The 24,084-nt window shown below is 39.2% G+C and overlaps 1 protein-coding gene across 1 annotated transcript in view; it reads right to left on the bottom strand.

Annotated features, from left to right (window-relative positions):
• Positions 1-22,191, bottom strand: part of ube2j1 (ubiquitin-conjugating enzyme E2, J1) — a 43,299-nt gene extending 21,108 nt beyond the window's left edge. Inside the window, exons 1-5 of the mRNA XM_061091036.1 lie at positions 21,895-22,191; positions 7,469-7,542; positions 5,913-6,044; positions 5,297-5,381; positions 549-654 (exon numbers count right to left, since the gene is read on the bottom strand). Of these exons, the coding sequence (XP_060947019.1) occupies positions 549-654; positions 5,297-5,381; positions 5,913-6,044; positions 7,469-7,542; positions 21,895-21,925 (428 nt within the window). The 5' untranslated portion in view covers positions 21,926-22,191. The remainder of the gene's footprint in view (positions 1-548; positions 655-5,296; positions 5,382-5,912; positions 6,045-7,468; positions 7,543-21,894) is intronic.
• Positions 22,192-24,084: the final 1,893 nt, after the last annotated feature.

Genomic DNA, 24,084 nt, shown 5'->3' with positions numbered 1-24,084 from the left:
GTTTTCCATCAGGGGGATAAGCAGCCACGTATTTATAGCAAAGTGCGTCTTAGTGTCTATCTCATCTCCGTGTGCTAATGAAACAGCCTGTTGATCAAGACCCCGTCTCATCTGCTAATAGAAGAGTGACTTTAGCCTCTCATATTCTGGCATTGCACCACATTCTCTGAGGGAAATGCAGTGTGAAATGAAGAGCTATGTGCCCACTCATGCTCCCTCCAGAGACCGGGTATTTTGTCGATAATGAATTTGTCATCTTGCATGTCGGAGCTGGCTTGACCAGGCTCCTTTCCCTGTGACTGGGGATTGAGTCACGTCCACCGAGGCTCAGGTGCTGATTATATTGCATGTTTGTGCAGAGTTTACTATGTTAATGCCATCTCACCAGCATCAGGCTGTGTTTGCATGGAAGATCATAATATTTTTGCGACACGCATTGTTCCACACTCCATACATTCCCCTCATTACCATTCTATATCCACTGTATTCACACAACACATGCTCTGAGAGAGTCAACATTGAAAAGATTTTCATCCACCAAATCTTACTTTTTGGCAAGGGCCCTCCTCTCCTCTGGGGTATAATCAAGAGATCCTATTGCTCCCTCTCCTTTTGTTGGCATGAATCCGATAATAGCGATTAGGGCAGTTCGGACTGGAAGAGGAAAAAAACAAAAGGAGAGAAAAATTAAAAACAGAGCATGTTAAACATTGCTTGTTACAAGTGAGGAGGTTAAATTACACGACAGGCTGCACATGTCGTCATGTTCAAACCCCTGTTACATAAGTGGGTATGGTGCTTTGTTTTCAGAGCGTAAGCTGTGAGGACGTCCACCATGAGTCTGTGCTCACACATTCTCCAGCTGGCGGGGGACACATTTTACAATATGGTCAGGGTCAGGGGTTTGTCTGTGCTCCGGTTGATCCAATATACTGAATAAAGCAGCTGGAAGCCCATTATTTGTGTCTGTGATAGAGACGCCTTCTTTAGATGCTTTTCACATTGGATTTTATTTTAATAACCACCAAACATGATATGCACAGTGGTATTAATGGGTTAAAATTTTAAGGGACAATCCCAGTGATTTTGCAGTTATATGTCCAGTAAATCCTGTGTGCTTTAAACTTACACCACCCCCAACATTCAACAATTAATGTGATCCCAAGGTTCAGGTGCTTATTGGTTTCAGTTGATATATCGGAAAATTGACAAAATCAGCTCAGACAAACTTGAAACTTACTCAACATAGCTAAGGTCTCACAATATCTTTCAAAAAAAAACATGATAGCACATACAGTAAAAGCACCATTTCTATTCCTCCACTGCATGCTCTTATCGGATGATCAGACCTAGTAAGTTTTCTTAGTAAGTAAGTAAATAGAAGTTAACAAAGGATGAACTCTGCAGAGTAGAGACATTTGGAAAAGAAAAGGTCAATCTGTGGTATGTCTTGTACCATATTTGGGCAGAGGAGGAAATGGTGGCGAGTTGAGCAGAGAGACATAAGGAAAGGCCTAAGAGGGGACACTACATCATTCAATCAACCAGAACGCTGCATTCTGGAGCAAATAGATGCCAGCTGGTGGTGTGTAGTTGTAACATATGTCTAACTGTGATGAATCAATTCTGAAGCTACTCACAGGCTGACTCTTGCTATTTGCTGAATTGCAAATGAACTTGACATTTATATCAGAAAAGACTATAAAGCTGAATTGATTATATCTGCTATTAGTGATCTGTTGAATCCACCCTGTATGGTAAATACATTTCCTGCTTTTGGAATAAAAACATACTTTGCACAATATAATGTCCTAATTTAGCTATACTGCAATCACCACTAAGTTGAAAGTAAATCCTATAATGAAACAATAGATAACCCAAAGAAGTGTTTGTTTTTAGACACAGGTCTATTGATTTGTGATCTACTTGAGATCTGTATTCTCCGACTGTAGTTGTTTGGCTTAAAAATTTGGCGGATCCAGAAATCATATTTTCACTTTCTTTAATATTGCGAGTAAGGGAGTTTTTCAACATTTTCATTGATTCCTCTGAGAATAATTAATGGATCTTAATGAAGATGTTCAGGAGATTGATATATTTGCAGTTTAGGGCAGACCCTCCATAAAAAAACATCATGAGCTAGTGAATTTAAATGTGGTTTCATGCAGCCTTGGTGGAAGCATGCACTATAACATGTGCCATTCTAGTTTTCTCTGTGTACTTTTGTTCTTTGATTATATCTTTGTATCTCCCCATTATAGAGTGTAAAATGTAAAAATATAATTATTTTTTATTAGATCATGTAGGGATTCTCAAACCTTTGAAATTAAATTGGACACAAATAGAATTGTGAATTGTGGAACATTCGAATAATGAATGTATTTTATGACAGATGTAAAGAAATCTTTTGCAATAAAATACTGAAGCATAAATAACAACCTGCATCTACTGAAAAACCGTCTACTTTGAGAGTTCGACATGTTTTACCCTTATTTAAACTGAGCTGCTGTGACTGACATTGAATAACAGAGCTCTACACGCCTTGTAAAATTATGTAGTTGCAGTTGCAAATTGGACTCCACTGTCATAAAATTAAGTCACCAGAAAAATCAAAGTTAAATTAGAAAGTCATCTCAGGCAGCAGCAGCACATTTTACTTTAAAAACAGCAGTGTCTTTTGAGATATGGGCCAACTTTCTAACTTTTGAATCTTCTCAGCTTCTGAAAGGATGAATGGATCAGTGTGTGTGTGTGTGTGTGTGTGTGTGTGTGTGTGTGTGTGTGTGTGTACTATATACCTGCTTCTCTATCTTTTACATTACATTACATGTCATTTAGCTGACGCTTTTGTCCAAAGCGACTTACATTTTTAGTACACTCAACATTTATCTATTTGCAATCCATGAGAATGTAACATAAAAATGCATGACAAATTTATTGTAGAATAAATATTAAAATTCTGGCACTCTCACAGTATTAAATACAAATAGACCAGGAAAACAGCCGGAGGAAAAATAAATAAACATATTCATGAATAAGTATATATGTATGTATGTATCTAAAGAAATAGGAATATGTAAAATGTGAAATTATAAATCTTCTTTAAAGTGACATCAGAGGGAATTTTTGAATGACTTAGGCACACTTCATTAAATGCGTTGGCGTAGCACACAAAGTGAAACAGCAGCAGCCAACAGCGGTGAGCATAAGCAGGGAATCACTGCAGCTGGTCTCCCTGTGACGTTCACAACTCGGAGTAATCTTCCAGCCGGGCCTCCTGCACTCAATCCAAACAGGATAAGACACAACTTGTACACACAGGAGGGGAAGTCAAATCTCTAAGGCATGGCCAGCCATGTGACCAGTGGCATTTTCACAGAAAGAAGTGTAGAGCATCCATTGTTGTGGAATTAATTGTGTTATTGATCTGAACTTTTGTTTTTGGTTAAAGAGGAAACCGGTATGGGAAAAAATTCTTTGAGGTAAAATGCGCCGTCTCCCACAGAGTTCCCCCTGATTGAAGTCCCACACCGGGAAGTAACATGAAAGCAAAACTCAGCAAAAGGATGGATTACCAGTAAAGAACGAAAATAAGTTCTTGGAAAAATACTTTTCTTTGACTTTAGAGGTTAAAACAGGAAAACAAGTCAATGAAGCAGCCTCGCCATCAGGTATTCAACAAATATTCATTGCTTTACAATGACCAACACTAAGGATGTGAGGTGAGGTCCAGAAAAATCACATGGATCCATATGATTTGTATTTGTTATGGGTGTTTTTTTTTTTATATGTATTTTTTTTAAATATTTTCAACAGGATTTAAATATTCTGTTGGTTCATTTTGTTAAATATATTGCAGATAGAACATCTAAAGTTAAATTTAAGAGATTATAACACCTTCCACTATTCTGTGATACCTATCAATTTATCAAATTTAATTTAATTTATTTTATTAGCCTTTATTTCGCCAGATTTCTCCAGTAGTCAACAGTAAACATAATTAACAGAGGGATTAATAACATTAAAACTGGTTTACTATACTAAACACACACACACACACACACACACACACACACACACACAGATACAGACACACACACACACACACACACACACAAATTAATAATAATTCTATTTAGTGCAACTGCAGGCTCAAAAACAGAATTAATTCCTGTTAGATAAATATCTAATTTCCTATTTACAAACTTTTTGTGATAGCTCCTGGTATAATTTGCTGATCAATGTTTCTCCATGTTTGTTTGTTGTCTTGATTAATTTCCTTCTACTGGCTTCAGTAAAACAAGAGAGCCATGACTGCCTCAACACTCAGCTGCTTTAATTAAATTTTTCTAACTGGAAAACACTCTGCATGCATAAACTATTTCCAGTCATTTCCGTTTTGCCAAATTTTGGAATGCTGATTCTCTGCACACCCCTTCCAGCTGAGATGTTTAAATAAATAAGGGTACTTGCACCTCAAAGAGCACAGTTTCTTCTGTTTCTTTTCCTTTGAAATATTTGCAGGAACTATTTCGTTTCCCAGATGGTAGCGGTAACAGTATTGAAATAAAAATAAAGCTAAGCATGGCAATAAAATCTTTTTAAAAGAGAGAAAGTCAGAAGCAGAATGGCAATTAAAAAATGACAAAATGAGTTCATATTTGTTTTATACAACATGTAGTAATACCAAAGTTTGGAATTAAAGTACAAATAATACCACCCCAAACAATGTCTTTTTCCCTGCTTTTATTAAAAACTAATTATTTGTTTGTGATGGCCAGATCCTGAGTGTTATTACGTCCGCTAAGTTTTGTTTTCACTGCTGTGCTTCAGTTTGTATGTTTGTTTTTTGGCAGGATTAAGCTACAAATACTAAACGGATTTCCACGAAACTTGGTGGAAGGATAGGACATGGGCCAAGAAAGAATTTTTGATGCAGGTCCAGAAGAAAATTGTTAATCCAGGAAATGTTCGTTCTGTTTATTTAACATTGTGAGATAGGAAATTAGTTATTTTGCCTTGGTGGAGGTATGTGCTCTTCTGAGTGCCATTCTAGAGAGCATTGTCTGAAAACTGCTTTTCATTGCAAAATTGAGCGTAATGCAATTTAAGATAATAATGGACATCATTATCACTGCTACTTCAAGCCGTCACTCAGGTTCCTCCTCACAACACAATATATAAAATATATGTACTGAAAAATATATAAATTTGTGAGCTCTCAAATGTGACATTTTTTCCAGAAGAACTTTACAAGAGGAACTCAGGGAAGAAGAAAGAATGTGGGGCAACTTACTGCTCCAAGACGGCTGCCAGGTCTCTGGATGGTGGCCAGAGATGCTGAGGCAAATCTTCTTACCAACTTCGAATCTTCCGTTGGGCTAGGACGGAAGGCAACAAAGAGGTGGTGGAGGTGAGTATGTGGGTGGGGAGAAATGAATAAAACATACATTCTTGAAAGTTATGACAAGCCAAACTGACATGGGGGTTTGAAAGAGTTGTGAGTAAGGAATGAGGAAATGTGGTCAGCTCTTCTGCAAAGAAAGAGTTTGTAAACTGAAAATATCAGATATATCGCAGACAAGAGGAAAGAATATGTTTCAATCACAACAATTTCAAGAGTGCTACGGCTTTTATCAGGCAGCAATTAGTGCAAGAGTCACACAGCTGTCTGAACACAATGACACAATCTCATGTTCTCTTTAAAGAAGTGTGAATCCCTCTGACAGTTTGGTGGCAGCTCGTGCTTTACTCTGACAACCGTCACCACGTGTGATGCAACTAGAAATGGCTGAAGGTTAAATGACATGCTGTCCTTTTTCAACTCTTCGATCATTTGATGCGATGATTTCCTGTTCAGCTTCCGCAGGAGAATAATCGGATGTGAGGAGAGAGCCGTGGCCGCTGCTTACTGTGAGGAGGATGATGCTGGGGGGCTTCATTGGATACTCTGGGGGAAGCACGATCCTGCCGTGGTAAACGCCACCATCAAAATCTGAATCTGGAGGCCCGCGTACGGAGAAGTGCCATTCGAAGAGGTTATCCTGCAGAGAGAAGAGGAGGGAAATGTTACACCGAGCACATGCCACAGACGTGAGGACACTGTGACTTCTCATGGCTGTGTGAAGTGACAACACTGAGACCGACTTCAACTGTGCAACGTGAAATCTTACTCCCACAGCGGATTGATGTGCTAATGTTAAGCAGTTATATAAATCCTCATCCCCATTCATCAATTAAAATATATATTATATATGTGTGTCAACCATAGACTGTAGGGTGTCAACACACACACAGGAAACATAAAATTGTACCTGTCATACATCACTACAACTTCCTCTTCCTTCCTTTCTGGCTGTTTCCTGACTCACCTAACTTTTATTTTGGGATGTCACCAGTTCTCAGATTTCATTAGTTTGGTGAGAATAGTCTTATCACCTCTGCCAAGGAAGATATGTTTTCATTGCTGTTTTTCTGTTTGTTTATTTGTCTGTCAGTAGGATCTCTCAAAAACTACAGAATCCAATTCCATTTTAATCTATTGAGGGATGGGACATGACTCAAGAAAGAACCCATTCAATTTCAGAGCTGATCTGGATAAACAGGTACAGGATTTTTATTAACTTATTTTAACATTGTGAGACGGAGCATTAGCCTAGGTGGATATATACACTCTCTGACTGGCCTCTGAGTGACAAGTGATGGATATGATGAATAAAACTTCCAGACAGGTTTTGACTATTTTGTAAAGCCCGTCTACTAAGTAGATGTTGCCTGCCAGGTCACAAGATCACAGGTCACACTTAATAGGTACTTACATCACATATATTCATATTATTTAATTTAATATTCCCCACTCCTTCACCCTGTAAACTACTGCTTCATTTTACTATGTTATACGGTATATGTTATATGGTATGTCATTTTTTAAAATTTGCGTAAAGATGCTGCCTGCCATGTCCCAAGAATTTCACTGCTCCAATGACGCTGTCATTGGTGCATGTGACAATAAACTTTGATTTGATTTGATTTGACTGTAAAAAAAATGTTGACACAAAATTCCCCAGACTAAAAAATATTTGGTTGTTGCATTCACTAAAGACGCTTGATTGTGCTGCGTTCATACCAGACGCAAAGCGAATAAACTTGCTGTGTTACTCTGCGGGGGAAGCCAGCGTAGTTGTGTGTGGATCCACACGATCTTCCATAGAGGCACACAGCTCAAGGAATTTCTGGATGACTCATTTCCAGCGCTACCTGAGGCTTTCATGAAATCGCATCATGCTAGTTCTCGTTCAGGTTCAAATATTATAAAATGACAGAATTTAGTGTATTCGTGTCTGTTTGCACATTGGTTGACATTATATGTAATCTGAGTGAAGAAATAGCTTGTTTTGGTGAACTTCAGCTGCTAAAGTGAGCCTACTGACAGGTGCGGCAGCTGTGTTGGGTTCTGTGGTGAACTTACATCCAGTGGCTGGGCGTGGTAGTGCTCTGTGGGATCCCTCAGTTCAGCAGCCTCCTTCATCAGCCTCTTCACCGCTGTTTTTTTCAAAAGAAACAAAAATAGAACAAAACACCTGAGGTTAGTACCTGTAGAGTCAATTATGATCATTAGCGCTTACATCATTGGTCGTTACCATTTTTTCCATTGGAGCGACACTGGCAGGGCCGTGCAAACACCAATACCAAAATACCAAATTCCAAGCTACATCACCTCAGACCACAAAGTTGCATTATTCAAGACAAAAAGTTGGATCTGTGGAGGACAAATACACAATTATTGTCCTTCCCTATATTTCCTCTGCTCATTTGTATGGTTCGAAGCTTTCTGGTCTTACTCTGACCACCTGCAGTTTGCCTGCTATTCCCCATTGTGATGTCTTCCTTTTGATTTTCGGCTGCTACATGCTCTGACTCTTCATTTCGCCCTGTCTTGCCACAGAGCCTTGTTTCTCCCCATCTGGCTTGTGACTTTGATTAGAAAACCATTGATTTTTATTGTTCATGCACTGAACTTTAACAAGCGTGAGACATTTCTTTAGCCGATTATGTGACGGTGCTACATGAATAAACCAGGTTGCCAGATTGTTTTCCTCACCTTTCATTCTGTAGTAATAGTTAGACATAATAAAAGCTCAAATATACATGACACACTTGGGCCAACACAAAAGCTGGCAACACCACAGTGAGTAAGGATTCTGTGCCATACTTCCATCTCGTGTATGAACTGTTCATACTTGTACTTTAGAAACTATGTATATTGGCTCCATTGTCATAATTATTTGCTGCCCTGCCTGTGTCACTATCGCAGCACAAAGCCTAACTCCATTGTACATCCTCAGAATTTGCAGCAGTCCACCACCATGTCTACAATTCCACCCAAATGTCCGGGCCAAGATTCCCGAAATCCCTGATGCAGTGAGCTTCAAATGTGCTGTTCTCCTGGGTAACAGGATGCTTACACAGATGGACAGATGAGAGAAGCATGCGGCGGGATATGACTCCAAGAACTGACGGTGCAAAAAAACACTATCACTGTCACGGTCTTTCAGACAGAGAGAAGAAAAGGCTGGAACAACAATGCATCTAATGCATCTAATCCAACAATCCCGTTTGGAACTGATTGTTTCTTCACAACTATTCAATTAAACTCTTTTGCACATTTTGATCCCACTAAGCCTTTGGGGGGCCGACTGGCTTCCTGCATGATTAAATGCATCAAATCGAGTTTGATTAAGAAAAACTTTTTTGCAACTTGAGGAAGAACCAATTTAGACACCATGGATATCTAAGCTAAGAATGTATTTATCTAAATTATTCATAATTTACCTTGTTTCTCAAGAATATTTCCTTATATTTATATAAGAAGCCTCCCTGTTTTCTGATCTACTTTTGTTTGAATTTCCTGTGAATACAAACTCCCCCCCCTCCTCCATGTTTACAAGAACATTTCCATAGCACTAATTCCAAGACACTCATATCATACTCACCACTTGGCTGCTTGCAATTAATCTTTTTAAAAAGCTGACTAATTAATTCCAGTAAATTCAACTTGGCCGTTTTAATTTGTTTGTCAGCCGTTAAGCTGCTGTCACAATACAAGCTTTCCAGCCTCCCTTTCCTGGAATCATTTTAATGTGACATGGCACTGGGTCATCCACAATTGGTCTTCCTCGTGTAAAGGTCTGCAACACTCGTCAGACAGTTGCCAGATAGATTAGAAGAACTGGGAACAAGACAGCAGTGTGGCAGAGGTTCTTTGTACTGATAATTGTTACTCAGTATCTGAAAAGTCTTTATGGATGTGTGTACGTTTCTCTAGCAGGCTTTAAGTATCTGCAGCCAGAACTGTGCCTTATTAGCAGGGACTTAAGTTCGAAGCCCTAGGACAAAAATAAAAAAGGGTTAGCATGATTAATCGATTGATCAATTAATTGTATGTCAGTTTAATAAATATGAATTACCCTGCTAGCTGGTGAAGCTGAGTAATTATTGAGGTCAACAAGAAAAACACATTTTCCAATTGATCTCCTTGGACATCATGCATAGTTCATTTATGACTTTTTTCACGGTGTCTCTGCATTCAATAAGACTATATGCACAAAGATGTATCATCATCAACTGCGTCATCATATTCTATTTAAACTTTTGCAAGGAATAAGATTTACGATCCACAGCTTATATCAACCAATTATTATATAACTGATGCCATGATGACATACATAAAAAATGTCTAAATAAAAAAAGTTAATATTGCCTGATTAAGGTTTATCCAGCACACACAGCATTGCCCTTTTTTACTGTCTTTATAGTGAAGATATGTCCATCTTCCCTCCGTGCTATTTCATCTTTTAATATTAAAAGTTATAATAATAAAGAATGACTCAATTTGCTTATTGCAAGGACAGGATAAACCTTATTGTTGGCGTCAGTACATTTTGCCTATACTAACATATCACTCAAGTTGAAAGATGTTGTAAATGCTCATTGGGGATTACTGGATGATTAGCAGATGCTTCGTGCTACAAACACAGCTGAACTTGTAACCCGGCTCAAGGCAAAAAGAAGAGTAAACAAGTTTTTTTGTTGTGTTGTATTTAAGAGGTCAATCCCTCCCCATGGCAGCATTTGAGTAAGTTGACGTGCAAATGCAATGGGCTTTTTGAATGAGGGGGCCAGAAGAACATCTGCTCGTATTAACCCTTGTGTCATGACCTAGCCTGCAACACACTCAGACCGTTTGTGTTAATCTGAATACAAACTATCACATCACCATAGGAAGGAGAGTTACACAAGTGTGGTGGTGGTGATGATGATGATTATGATGTAACACTGACAACCAAGATGCGAGTACATGGGGGAAACACAACAACAGGTGCTGATGTCTCAGTCTCATCACCAATTTCAAAGTAGCTGTTGAGCAATAGGAAAGCAAGGTCAGTTTGCTTACTTTTGCCGTCTCGTGGGATGCCTCTAAATCTCCACCAGCTACCAGTGCACAGCAAGAGGAAACAGAATGATGCTGAAAATTGGAAAGTAATTGTGACAAGGAAAGCAGAACTAAGAGGTATTCACGGAGGCAAAATTGATTTGGAATCCAATCGAGCGTGGATTGCTGGGGAGTTGAGCTAGAAATGGAGACTGCGAAATGAACACAGGAGAGGAAGATGAGGGGCAGCATTGGGGATGGGTGGGAGGACAAATAATAGGGTGGAAGGCCAGGGAGGCTGGGAGGATGTGCAGGCTGCAGTGCAGAGGGTATGGGATGAGGCAGTGGAGCAGAGAGATGGTCTGACACCACGCAGCTTTCAGGGCACGTGTGCTGTCTTATTCCGCCCAAGGACAGACACTCTGCAGTTGAGATGTGAACCCATCGCAATAAGTCCACACTAGACATGGAGAATGGGGATTGGGTGGGCTGCATGCATTTTTATGGCTTTCCTTACCTCCTCTTGTTTTAACAAGCAGCGGGGGTCACAAACCTCCATGCCCAGACTACTCGTGTATCTCGACCCACAGCTGATAAACACACCTCATGTTTTGTTAATTTTCCACTGGACTTTCCCATCTTTCCCAGGGTGATAAACATTGCCTGCCCAGATAAGTGTCTGTATCCCTGAATGAGAACTCCAAAGCACAGGAGAGTTGGGCTACATTTCAATCAGAATGATAAAATAACCTGCTTGAGTGATGTTTCTTGTTTGGTGTGATGACATGCGCTTTTAATGTTCCGGGTTTTTGATTCTACCGCCTCGCATCATCTCTGCTCTATCAACACCTATGCGTGCATACATAATTCCTCCTTCATCAGTGACAGTCTGTCAAGTTTTCAGGGAAAAAAACAAGCATAAAACCCACCAGATTAAATAACAGACAGGAAGCTTGACTGCGTACAGAATCATCAGTGCATCTATCCGCAAACAGCTGAACATGTGTCTGCGGTGCTAAACTGTGTGAGCTCCATCCATCCGTCAGGAGTGTCAACATTTCACATTTAGAAATTATGAGGCAGCTGCGGGGCAGACTACTTGTTCACAACCTGTAGCTGCAAGCTGATAATAAGATTGGCAGCAGAGGAAATTAAATTTTCATTAAATGTACCTGAGACCACTGCAGCACTAACTTTAAAAGCCTCATTTTTCAAGGGCAACTTGCTCAGTTGCATCGTGAAACTGACGCAACAAACTCTGTTCATCTTGTTGAACTACAGAAACAAAGTCATCTTTCATTCCTGATTGCTTTATTTAAAACAGGGATAGTATATAATAAATATATTACAACAGATTCATCAAAATGAATTTTAATATTGACTCATAATATATATAGCATCAGCATAAAAGTTTCGTAATAGTATTGAATGGGGAGATAAGCGCATCGTTCTAGCCTATTTCATGCACAACAATTCATTTTCTGGACTGACCAGTGTGTAGACATTCAGAGATCTGCTCATGTGACTGACTGTCTTCCAACTATTAACATTAGTTTAAAGGTGATCAAATTAGTACACAATTATTTGTAGCGATAACATCCCAGAGTTTTGTCTCTGTAATTGACAAATCAGTTTGAGCAAACTTGTGCAAGCAGTGTTTTGTATCTTTATATCACTCTAATCTAATCTTATATTTATATTATCACGTGCCCCTTAGGCGACAGCATAGAGGTGTGAGCTTGTGCGGTGTGTGAGCTTGTGCGGTGTGTGAGCTTGTGCGGTGTGTGAGCGCGGCTCCGGGCTGAGGATATCAGAGGACACTTAGGCCAAAAAATGGTGTAAATGCATGACGCCGTTTTGAGTCGAATGTTAATGTCGTGGCTGACCGACACTTGGATGACACCACAGGAGCAGCATGGAGGCATTTAATGTTTGTTTTTTTTACGTTTGAATACGTGGTCGCCCAGTTACTTCAATTGTATTGGATTTGGTTGCAACGCTGTTTACCCCTGAAACTTCAAAAGTATTTTGTGGACTCCTCCATCCCCCTCTATCGGCATAGTGGTGAGTAGATAATGAGTGAATTCTCATTATTGGGTGAACTATCCCTTTAATGTCTATAGCTGAGTGAAGACACCAGCTTGCAGAGAGTGTATTTGGGATGCTTGATGTACTGGAAAAAAACAGCACATAGAGAATCTTAAAACTCAGATTTCTCATGTAGGATAAAAAAAACTAGATAAGAGGGGTTCTCCAAAGGTAGCCTGGAGCCTTGACTTTACCAACTATGCAATGTGCAGACAATCTCACAACACTGTAAAGGAGATGGGCACCTTTGATGTTAGGCACAACAAACAAGTGTTACCGTTAGAATTCTTATAAAAATGCAATAGTACAAACAGCTGGTAGCCTGGAGTGCAAGAATCAAAACTCACAGTGTTCTGAAAATGTTCCTGTGGACACAGGATTTTTATCCAAGAGAGAACAAGAAAGTGGTGAGAGGAAAAGAGATAATCACTGAGGGGAAGAGTGAAGGAGGGGAAAAATGACAGCAATTAAAATGAAAAGATGATGAAGGAGGAAAGGCTGCAGGACATGTGTTGCAGAGCTGAAAGTTGGTGGAGGAAAGCAAAAGCTGTGGAGGTCTAATTCCGTTGTTTCTTTGTGGTTGTATACCTTTCATGATTGGGTTCCCACATACTCCCCATTTTTTAAATTCCACACTTTATTTATGATCTTAAATCCATGCTTGCACTAAAAGCAGTAAGTCTTTGCTCAATGTTCTATGCTGAAGGAACAGTAGGTGGCATTATGGATGCTAACTAGGCCAAATTGCTCTACTGATTTTTCTTCAGAACAACAACATCTAGGTCAATTAAGTCAATGGCTTAACTTATTCACTGTCACAAGCACAGTAAATATGTAATTATGTGTGTGCTGCGAGTCTGGGACATATCGGCAACATTTTGCATATTTTACTTTATTTTTCAAAATTCAATACTCCCTACTTAGAGCTTTGAGAGAGAGCGAAAATAAATTGTCTATAAACAAACATTGCCTGAAACATTGATAGGATGCGATTTGATGTTTCACTTTTCGATGAGGGACGGATGGATTAGACGACCCAAAGACATAACGCCTCCGTCCACGGTTATCTTTGGTGCAGCGGTATAACAATGAGGAGAAATTGAGCCTTTTCTATTTTTCTAAAACTGTAGGAAGCGATGAATGGCTCCAAATTACCACGTGTCCATTCCGACAACAATTTTACTTCAATATGTGGTTTAAGATGATCGAAAGTATGGCCTAAGTTATCCTGACAGCATAAATACCAACCAGTGACACTTGGCTTCATTAACATAGCGGCAGCAGCAGCAGGAGCAGCAGCAAATGAGGCATTAAATTACACATTGTGACTGCGTGGAGGAGGACTGAGTCGGCAGAAAACACAAACTCAAGAGTGCTGCTGTGAGCAGGAAAATACTATTTGTGTGATCCTTCTTCCCAGTTATCAATCTTCACATATGATATGCACATATGCTGTTTATGTTATCACTTTTATGAATAATATAGATACGTTTTTTTCTTACATCCAGAAAGAAAGAGATTTCTCTGTCTGAAAGGTTTTACAACTCAATGCATTCTAGAAAATCTCAGTAGCGTGGGTCAGAAAGAAAGACAGGGACACTTTTAGGTGGCAGGTAGATGAAGAGGAATGGAGTCTCTGTGAGAGCTATGGCTAAAAGCTATTCAGGTTAAACCATCCACTCTATCTTTTCGCCCACAGGTCAGTCATGATTTTCCACTTTAGGAATCCATCAGTGCCCTGCAGAGGGGAATCAGGAGTGCTCAGAGGTGTGATGGACTATCAGGGCTGGACAGGCACTTCAGACTGAGAGATGAGCTGCTTGGGAGAGCCAGCTTTGAACCTTATCCATCTGGATCTTCTGGGACAGTGGCTGGCCGCTCCAGCTAAGATGGCGGGGCCAGCTCTCCCTTAGGCTGGGACTCTTTCAGCTCTTCAGGTCAGGGACATGATATCCCTGTGTCTTGTCCAAATCTCAGCGGGAAGTGTTTGATCGTCAAATTATCCGTCAGTATACCTAGCCACCCACTGCCATGACTTCTATTTATTAACTTAACTTTATATGACTGTTATGGTGTTTAACTTGTGAGATTTACCTTTGTTGCATTGGCCGAGTTGGTTTTGATAACACCAATGTAAAGCCAAAATGACTATGGATTTTTGAGGTGGGGTCATTGGCAAAAATACATTTCACAAAAATACATTTGTTACAAGAATCATTTAAAGTGGGCTATTAAATAATAGCCAACATGATACTGTATGGGATATTTTACAATTGAAACCATATCAGTGACTGAGAGGGGGTTTCCCGTATTGTTTTGTAATGGTTGTGCTTCATGAAAGGGGCATGTTCTTGCCACCATCACAAGAAGTCAAGCTGGCCATCATCCTAGTAAGGGAATACGGCCTTGCAGCCCTGATTGAATAAGCAGTTATCATGACACATGCATTGATGTAGCATGTGCTCTAGATAAATACTGCAATTTCCCAAAATTTAAAGACATCATTCTGAGAAGGATTAGGTGCTGTGGTTTACTCCGTGTATAATGGAGATGGCCTCGATTGCCACACTGAGGGTAAAGAGGAGTATTGATGACGCGACTACTTGATGCTGAAATTCTGAGAATCTGACAGAACCTGTTTTTCTTCAGAAAATTAGGTTCTTCAAGTAAGGCCCGATTTGACAACTGCCGCAAAAAGACATAGGGGAAGGCCAAAACAGCAGACATGGAATCAGAGAAGAACAGTGCTGTGCTCTAATCAAACCAAAAAGGGACATGGCTTGTTGAAGGTAAAGGCAGAGTCATACCAGTGAGGGCAGTCCAAACAAGCAAACCTTTCCAAAAAGGAAGCAAGCAGGAATCCAAAGTCCAGAAAATACATTCCAATAATACAAACACGACTGACAGGGGAGAAACACTCAAGGCACAGGGTGGAAAACACAACACTCACAAACACAGGGTATAGGAGGTAGAACTCACAAGGGAAACAGATCATGGCAGACGCGGGGCAGTGTAATAATCCTCCAAGGGTCAAATTTGAAGAGAAGGTCTAGAAACCAGGCATAGTAAACACCATCAATAACACATGGAGTGGCAGCAAAAGGTGCAGGTGCAGCAACAGGTCTGCTATGACTTGTGGAAGACAGGTGTATGGATATATTTTGGATTTGATGCAGATTGTCATAGGGACAAGCTACAGAAAACTGGAATATAGAAGCAAAGCCAGAGCATTTCCATCAAAATGAAGAAACCCCTCCAACTCACACATCAGGGTCTGAACTGAGAATTCAGGGTGAGAGAGTTTCTGTTTGACAGCGTGTGGTCGATATGACATTCTGTCAGCTGCCATCTGTTGTAGTGGTGTTCAACACACACAGACAAACACACGTCATCTTAAGCTGGGTGTTTAAAACATAAGTAGGCTACCATCATTCTGTCTGTCAAAATGTAATGTTAGCTTATGAGTATTATCCCACTATTGGTCAGACACCTTGTTGGTTAATTTTAACTACTGCTTGCACACTAGCTATATGGAGGTGTGTTTGTGTTGGATCATTGTGTGAACAACAGCCTCTGTTATATTCTACTTTGTGCTGTGATAACTCATTTGTTATTGAGAATCGTGGAATTTCAATGACACTGGTGCCACCTGTCAATTCTCTGGTATTACATTTAAAGCCTGCAACACTTCTCTCATCTTCTGTTAGAAGGACTTGAAGGCCACTGGGTATAGGGAGGAGAAACTATCACCAGAAAGAGACATTATATGAAAAGATTTTGCAAACCCATGATTGAATGGGCTATTTTCTAATGGTTAACAACTTATTGACTAGTTGACTTAAAAAAACTCAGATAACTTGTTAGGACCACCACTGGTTTACAATACTGTATCTGAAACACTGTCTTATTTGCATAATTTCATATCATGAATTTAGGCATGACTCTACCACAATACTGTGCATTTAATATTGCCTTATATATCACTAATCATCCACACTTTGTCACAGAAGGGGGTTAGTTAGGTACTTTCTGCTCTGCAGTATTAAGTTGCTAAGTTAGTTACAATGTAACCAACATGGCACTTCCTTAATGCGTTTTCATAATAATTAAATACACAGGTAGGTCTTTACTGTCAAACAGACAGCTACAGGAACTTAAAAAACTAATATTGTTGATGATGCAGTACCTTAACACATCTTGATCCCTCATGCTGTACAAGTTTAATTTAAGATTCAGACATTTTTCAGCAACTGGATCATTACTATTATTACATCCCTGATAAAGAAGATCAGATAAGGACTAGACCTTTGAGTAAGGAGTAGAAATTTGAGTTTACATCAGATGAACAACTCTCAAGTGTTAAAACAAGACAAAAAGATGTATTCACAAGTACAGAGGTTGAACTTAAGGCGTACCTTTTCAGTTAACTTTCGGGCAAACATCAAACTCCCAACATAAATCCACACATACTTGTCCTGTGGAAAACAGGTCAGCTTGCCTGTAGCGGGGCTCTGATCACAGGGGTTCACAGAGTGTGATGTGAGGTGCATACAGTTTCTATTCACAGTAGTAATTCTATATGAGTGGCTGTATATTTATTCAACACGACAGACTTGATGGCTGCTCCCTATGGTTAGTCAACTATTCAACGTTGCGTACTCCTCCACCACATTCTACTAGAATATTACCTTTTCTACAAAAAGAGAACAGAACATCCTGCATTGACAGGTCATATAGATAATACATTGCAGTCTGTCCGGTATGATGGTAATGTAATTCCTAGGGATGCTGAAAAAGAAGAGAGGAGAGGGCAAGGCGTTCAACATCGTCAGCCAATATCTGGATGAGTTTTGACAGTCTCTTCATTTCCCATGCCCATTTTTGGTTCGTCCTTCCGGTAACAGTAAACAGAGATGACAAGGAAAAGCCCTTTCCCACACTAGTGCCTCTGGCCTCTGTTGAGTTTGCAGAGGTCCAGTCAGTCGCTAAAGGCAGTAGGGCGATAATCCCTGTATGCCACATCATCTTATATAACACACATTTTGAGTGTTTGCCACCGGGAATGATTCATAGTTGGTCCAGAGGGGAGAGAGAGGATACAATTGCGTAATACAAGCCAAGTCCAAAGATGAAAAAAAGCATAGAGCCCAGGGGAGGGGGGTGAAGAGACTCTTCCAAAGTCTGAGCTTTTTTTTTTTATTGCTTTTCAGCAGCTGCTGCTTTCACCATGTTCAGCTAAAAGGTAAAGAAGCCAGGGGTACAAAGAGGAACTAATCCCACTCTTTGAGTCAGCTCCTGAATTTTGTGAAAGGAGTATGATAAGGTTCAGTAAGGAGGAATGGAATGAAGGAAATTTAACACCAGGCTAGACAGCGCACCAACTAGAACAAAACGAAAAATACACCAAACAGCACAGTGAATGTGACCGTCGGGCTCCTGCACAAAAAAATGAAAAGGCCAGCCAAGAGTCAACAACGAAAACAGCTGCCAAACTCGAGGCTTGCGTCAAGGTTACAGCACCAGGGAACATTGGTTTCCAAAATATAAATTTTCCTAGACCAGGTTGTTTACAATTCAAAATAAACATTGTGGGTGCTACTACGTTCGAACCACAACTGCCTTCTTACTCATGGCTCTGCTAATTGACGATATACATCTTGTGATGATATAAAAACATATTATTTCTAGGGATGGGCAAGTTAATTCGTTATAATCGCGTTAACTCATCACTTATTTAACGCAGAAAATTATTCTATTTTGCATTAACGCAGTTTTTATTATTCATTTTATTATTGTGAAAGTTAGGCTTTTATTTTGTGAAAGTCTGTTGCTGACTGCTGCCGAACCGGAAAAGGAAAGAATTGGCGATAAACAATCATGGCGCGGGGTACGGAGCTTTTAAATGGCCATTATCAATTTAAAGTTCTTCCAGACGGCGGAGTCAACAGAACAAAAGTTAATTGGTAACCACTGCCAAGTTGAATTACCTTATCACTGGAGTAATTCCAGTCTAAAATATCCCCTCAAGGCAAAACACACAGTTGATACCAGCAAACCATTCAACGAAACCGACAGTGGAGCGAGGCTTCGGCAGACTACGTTAGATGCAGGGAGGAGTGTAGATAAACGAAGGCAAGAGAAGCTAACAGATGCCATAGCAAAGTGGATAGCTACAGACTGCAGGCTGATTAGTGTTGTGGAAGACGTCGGTCTGAGAAACATTTTGAGAATCGCAACAAATGACTGCAGGTATGAGATGCCCTCAAGACGCACCATAACACGGAGAATACACGAGTTGTATGAAAAGGAGAGGACTGCAAAAGCGCTTTACTGACGCTGCACAGCAGTGGAATGTGTCAAATAAATTGTGTTTGTTTTGATAACATTGTTTAAGTTGAGATTTACACAAAGTATTTATTTTATTTAACTGCTACTATATAAAAATGCTGATGTTAAGTGTTTGTTTGCACAACAAGTGTTATGGCACTTTAGTTCATATGGCAGTACATTTAAAATAACAGTGTCAAGTTCTAGGAATTGACAAACTGCACTGAAAGTGTTTTCTGGTGTCTCACTCTAACAGGGACATTTGGTACTTGACTGGTTATGCTGCTCCCTGAAGAAAGTAAATGTTTTTGCTGTTACCTCAGAAAATTGCCTATTTTAATGATATGAAAGTGGCTCAGGATTTTGTGGCCAGTTTTTTTCTTTTTCATAACGAACAGGATAACATTAATGCCTTGGCAGTGGCATTGAGCTTTAATTTTGTATTTGCTTTGATAACATTGTTTAAGTTGAGATTTACACTGAATATTTTATTTAACTGCTACTGTATTAAAATGCTGATGTTAAAAGTGTTTGCACAACAAATGCTATGGCACTTTCGTTCATATGGCAGAACATTAAAAATAAAGTGCGCTATACACTACTTTTGAATTCATTATTGGATTTAGATTATACAAATGCGATTAATTGTGATTAATCAGGGAAATCATGCGATTAATCGCGATTAAAACTTTTAATCGTTGCCCAGCCCTAATTATTTCATATTGTGCTGTATTGTTACTACTATCATCGTCATTTTTGTTCATGTTGACAGATCAACTTAAAATTTGGAAGGAAATTAATGATTTAACTACAAAAACACTGTTGGGGATACTTGGCAATGTGAAATGGAAGCGGGACAATCTTTTATTTTCACACTACCACTAAAACAAAGCACTGAATGCCATTTCCCACCTTGCTATTTCTTCACACTTTTCACTATGAGTTGAACAAAAAAGGTCACAGTTCATCACTAAGGCATCAGCAGACATGTGTGGACTTTGTGATGCATGTTTTGTAGTCAGTGAAGATTTGGTCCTACACAGTATTCATTTTACATGAACAGCAAGTTAGCTGTAGAATACAGCAATTCTGAAACTGAATATTAAAACTGAAACCTGGACAAACCAGTTCCAAACCAGTGGCTTTAAACAAATAATGTATGCCTGTGGGTAATAAGCACCTGCTTGTGCGTGTACTGGTATGTGTGTCTTTGGAGCAAGAGCTGTACACTAGTAGAGCAAACAGTCAGCTTACACGATTCGGCAACTTGTGATACGTGGCCTGAACTCAGTGCTTTATTTATTTTACTCGATTTTTTGTCTGTTGACCTCATAACACATGCTATTGGATAATCTCCTGTTAGAAAATTCTGATGTAAATGTATCATACTGCTAATGTAGAACTTTTCCACAATAAAATGTTAACAAATTACTTACCTTTTTTGATAGTATGATGAGTTGTTTATTAACATTATCCTAAATATCCCAGCAATCAAAATAACCTGTCCAAATATCAATAAACCTAAAAGTCAGATTTGCAGATGGATTCACATCGTCTGAACCGAGATTCATGTCTTTGTTACATTGCTTATATCTCATCCGGTTAGTTTTGTTTTCACTTTAAAATGCAGGTAGTGGACTAAAGAATTTAGTTTGACACATGTATGTCCTGTCATCATCACCTACATGTGCTGTGTTTACCTTTATGTTTGACACTGACTGGTTTGTAGACATGTGTCTGACATCAGCTACAGAGTGTTTATTCTAATGTTGAAAATACCCTTATCTTTCTGATGTTCTCCATTACACGAGGCATCTATTGCACGTATGTCCGTCCTGGGAGGAGCATCCCTCACATGTGGCTCTTTGAGGTTTTTAGATTCTTGTTACCCTGTTAAAAGTTTTTTTTTTTTTTTTTCATTACTCTTGTTAAGAGTAAATACAAATTGTGATTGGGGAATATCGGCTAAAAAATACAAAATTGATTGATTGATTTTGTCAGCCTGTTGTCAGAATGTCCATCGTATGCAAACGTTTTGACTAAAGTGCACAGATATAGTTTTAATAGCTAAAATGGACTGGTCAATTTTGTTGATTTCATTGCCACTGTTATATTGTTAAGGTATTACTGCCAGCAAATAGACCGTTCCTCTTGATTTAAACATCATATCATGGGTGGACAAGACTGCATGCAATCCAGCACACCGCTTTTGTTTCTTCTTCTTTTGTTTAATGGTGTCTAAACATTCTGTTTTCACACTGCAAACATAATAGGCACATCATAGGCAATTTTGACATCTGTTCTTTTTGTTTGAATTAAACTCTAACCAATTAGATATAAAAGTGCCCTATAGATACGTTTTCATTCACATAAGGAGTTTGAATCTTGTTTAACTATAATAAAGCACCATCTATAGGTCAAACTTTTCTTACACTATGTTGTTGCAGTGATCTCAATTGAAAGGGTTAGGGCTTTAAAGAAAATCCAGCCTTATTGTATTCTCAAACTAATCCCTCGGAAACAGATTGAGACTGTGGAACAAAATGATTCTCTAAGAAAAGAAAACATCCACTGTACACCATCCACTGCCAGTAAATGTGATGACAAATCAGTATTGATTCCTGCTGGCTGGTCCTACTCAAATCCAGGAAACCATTGTTTATGAAGGACTGACGCCACAGTACACAGGCAGACGTGTCCTAAACAAAGTGAAGCATAACACAACTCCACACAACATACCTCCAGGAAGATGTAGTTCCTATAAAGGCTGAATGTCCAGCATTATTTTGGATCTGAATAATACATAGTGTTAAGAGTATGCCCATGTAATTCACAAGTGGGAGAAGCTAGCAAACATGTATACGCACTAATAAATAAGAAACTTAGCATGTGGCTCGAGTCAGGGTAGTGATTGTATTCTTAGGAACCCTGTCCACAATGACTGCACATAAATAAAACACAGTAAAAATATGTGATTCTGATGTGTGAGGTGTTAGGAAGCTCACTGGCAGCTGCAGTGGGGTCAAACATTTAAAAAATGAGCTTACCTGGACTCTTGAGGTTATATCTATTCTCCATACTGGCAGGGGTTGAGCTCAGGTAAGTGTTGACGTGCTGCTGAGTTGCTTTTGCTGTGTCGCTAGCTAGCTACCTGCTAGCACCGGCTAGCTCACTTCGCTCCTGCACTAGGGGCAGGACGGGTCCTTCCGTCTGTCCGGTGCCTCGGTACAGTAGTGAAGACGAAGGCTAACTGAGACGAGCTGCCCCCGAAGTAGTGAAGAGTTTGTTTCTCAAGTTATCTGTAGTTTCTGTTCCTGAAGTCATCCGTGGAAACGTAAACAGGAAGTGGGTGACTGGGTTGTAAGGGTGTTTTTTCCCCACGTCATTTAAAGAGACCTACCCCTACCGTGCCTCTGATTGGCTAACTTTGATGTTCTTCCGTAATTCTAACCAATAATCAGTCTTCATGTCTAACCTAAGCCAATCAGAGACATTACAGTGGCGGGGAGGCTGGGGGAGGATGGTGAGATAGAGCAGTGGTTAAATAGGTTTTATTCCTCTGCTGCTCAGATCTTATTATAGACACTGTTGTATTTTCTTTGTGATTGTGATTTATTCATATTTTATTGTAAAAAAAAATGACCATAAGTACAAACCTTATATGTCAACATTTCGAAACTAGTGCAACTTATGCAAACAGCTACTGCAACTGTGCACACATGTCTCTTGTCAAGAGTTTGTCTTCACTTTAGTCTCTCGTTTATAGGCTTATTATCTATCTAACACAAAAAAGTAGAGCAAAAATTAAATAAATAAACATACAATATACAAAAAAGGTTGCATTGAAGATATTTTGCAAATATACTTAGTTTACTGTTCCATCCTTTGATATGGGGCTTGACATTTAAATAATTTACGTCTATGGATTAACTTTATTACATTACATTTAGAGGAGCCAACCCCCCACATGGAAATTATGAGTTAACATTATAGTCTTGATTGAAGCTATTGATTGGATAAATGTCATTTAAAATATTAAAATGCAGCTTCTTTGGCTTTAGATCTATGCTTTTCCTTAGGGTTTTCATTGCTTCTTTCTCACCATCAGCTCAAAGATAATATTCTTTAGTTGATCAGGGTAGTATTTTCATATTAACACATATACCACATACAACAAGGTGAGTTGCTTGCTGCTCACGTTGACTCCTTCAATAGAGAGTGTCCTTGTTTCTGAAGCAGTTCAGCAAAAACTGTTGTGCTATTAAGATTTGAATATTGACTGAAGCCATCAAGCCAATGAATAGGCCTATTTGACATTGAATAATTCCTGAACACTAAGTGATGAAATAGAAATGCCACTGAGTGTAAAACACTGACATAATTTACTTACCATCTTTCTGAATTTAATTGGTCTGAATTTCTTTTCCTTATTTCTCAGTCAGTTTAAGGACGAGAATGTTTTGAGCTCACTAGACTGAAAATTCAGGTACCCGATGTGATAACAATGTTTTGAAAACATATTTATAGAAAGTATGTCCCATTTATTGCATCACTGGTACTGGGTACCTTGTAGCCATGAACATTTTTACCGCATGAAATCCTAATTTATTCCAAAGGAATATAAACTGGGGTGCAAGCTGCCTCGGGCTGAAGTCAGTGCATACATGTAAGGACTTCGTATTTAGGTTAAGATCGTCATGGTTACATGGTTTCAAAGTCCTTACATGTCATAAACATCAGCCCAAGCCTTCTTGCACACCACTTTATATTCCTTGCAATAAATTGGGATTTCTATTCGTACAGACTTATTAGCTGTTTAACAAATAATAGATGTTGTTCTCACAAACCAAGAACACCTTATCAATATATATTCTCTGTTACTTCTGTAATATTTGTGGCTCTATAGATTATGTGAACATTTTGATTATGCAGATACTCACAAACAACATGTGTGAGAATTAAAGCTTCTTCCTGCTGAGTGCTGAGGGAAGCTGGCATCTAATCAGTGTGTGTTTTTCGAGCTGCTGTCAGGTGAAGAGGCAAGAGAATAATTCCATGTCCCATCTTCCCTTTAATGTTGCCTTACTTGTTACTGCGACTGGCGCAATGTTCATGGCAGACTTGACATCTCCCAGGTAGATTTTTAAACCACCTCAGCACGACACACAGCTGACACCTTTCAAATTCTTACGGATAAAACACTCCGACTTGATTTATCTCTGTTAATACAGTGCATC

This window comes from Limanda limanda, chromosome 18 (assembly GCF_963576545.1).
Source record: "Limanda limanda chromosome 18, fLimLim1.1, whole genome shotgun sequence".
NCBI lineage: Eukaryota > Metazoa > Chordata > Actinopteri > Pleuronectiformes > Pleuronectidae > Limanda > Limanda limanda.
The sequence above is the reverse complement of the archived record's forward strand: the minus strand, read 5'-3'. Positions and strand labels throughout refer to the sequence as shown.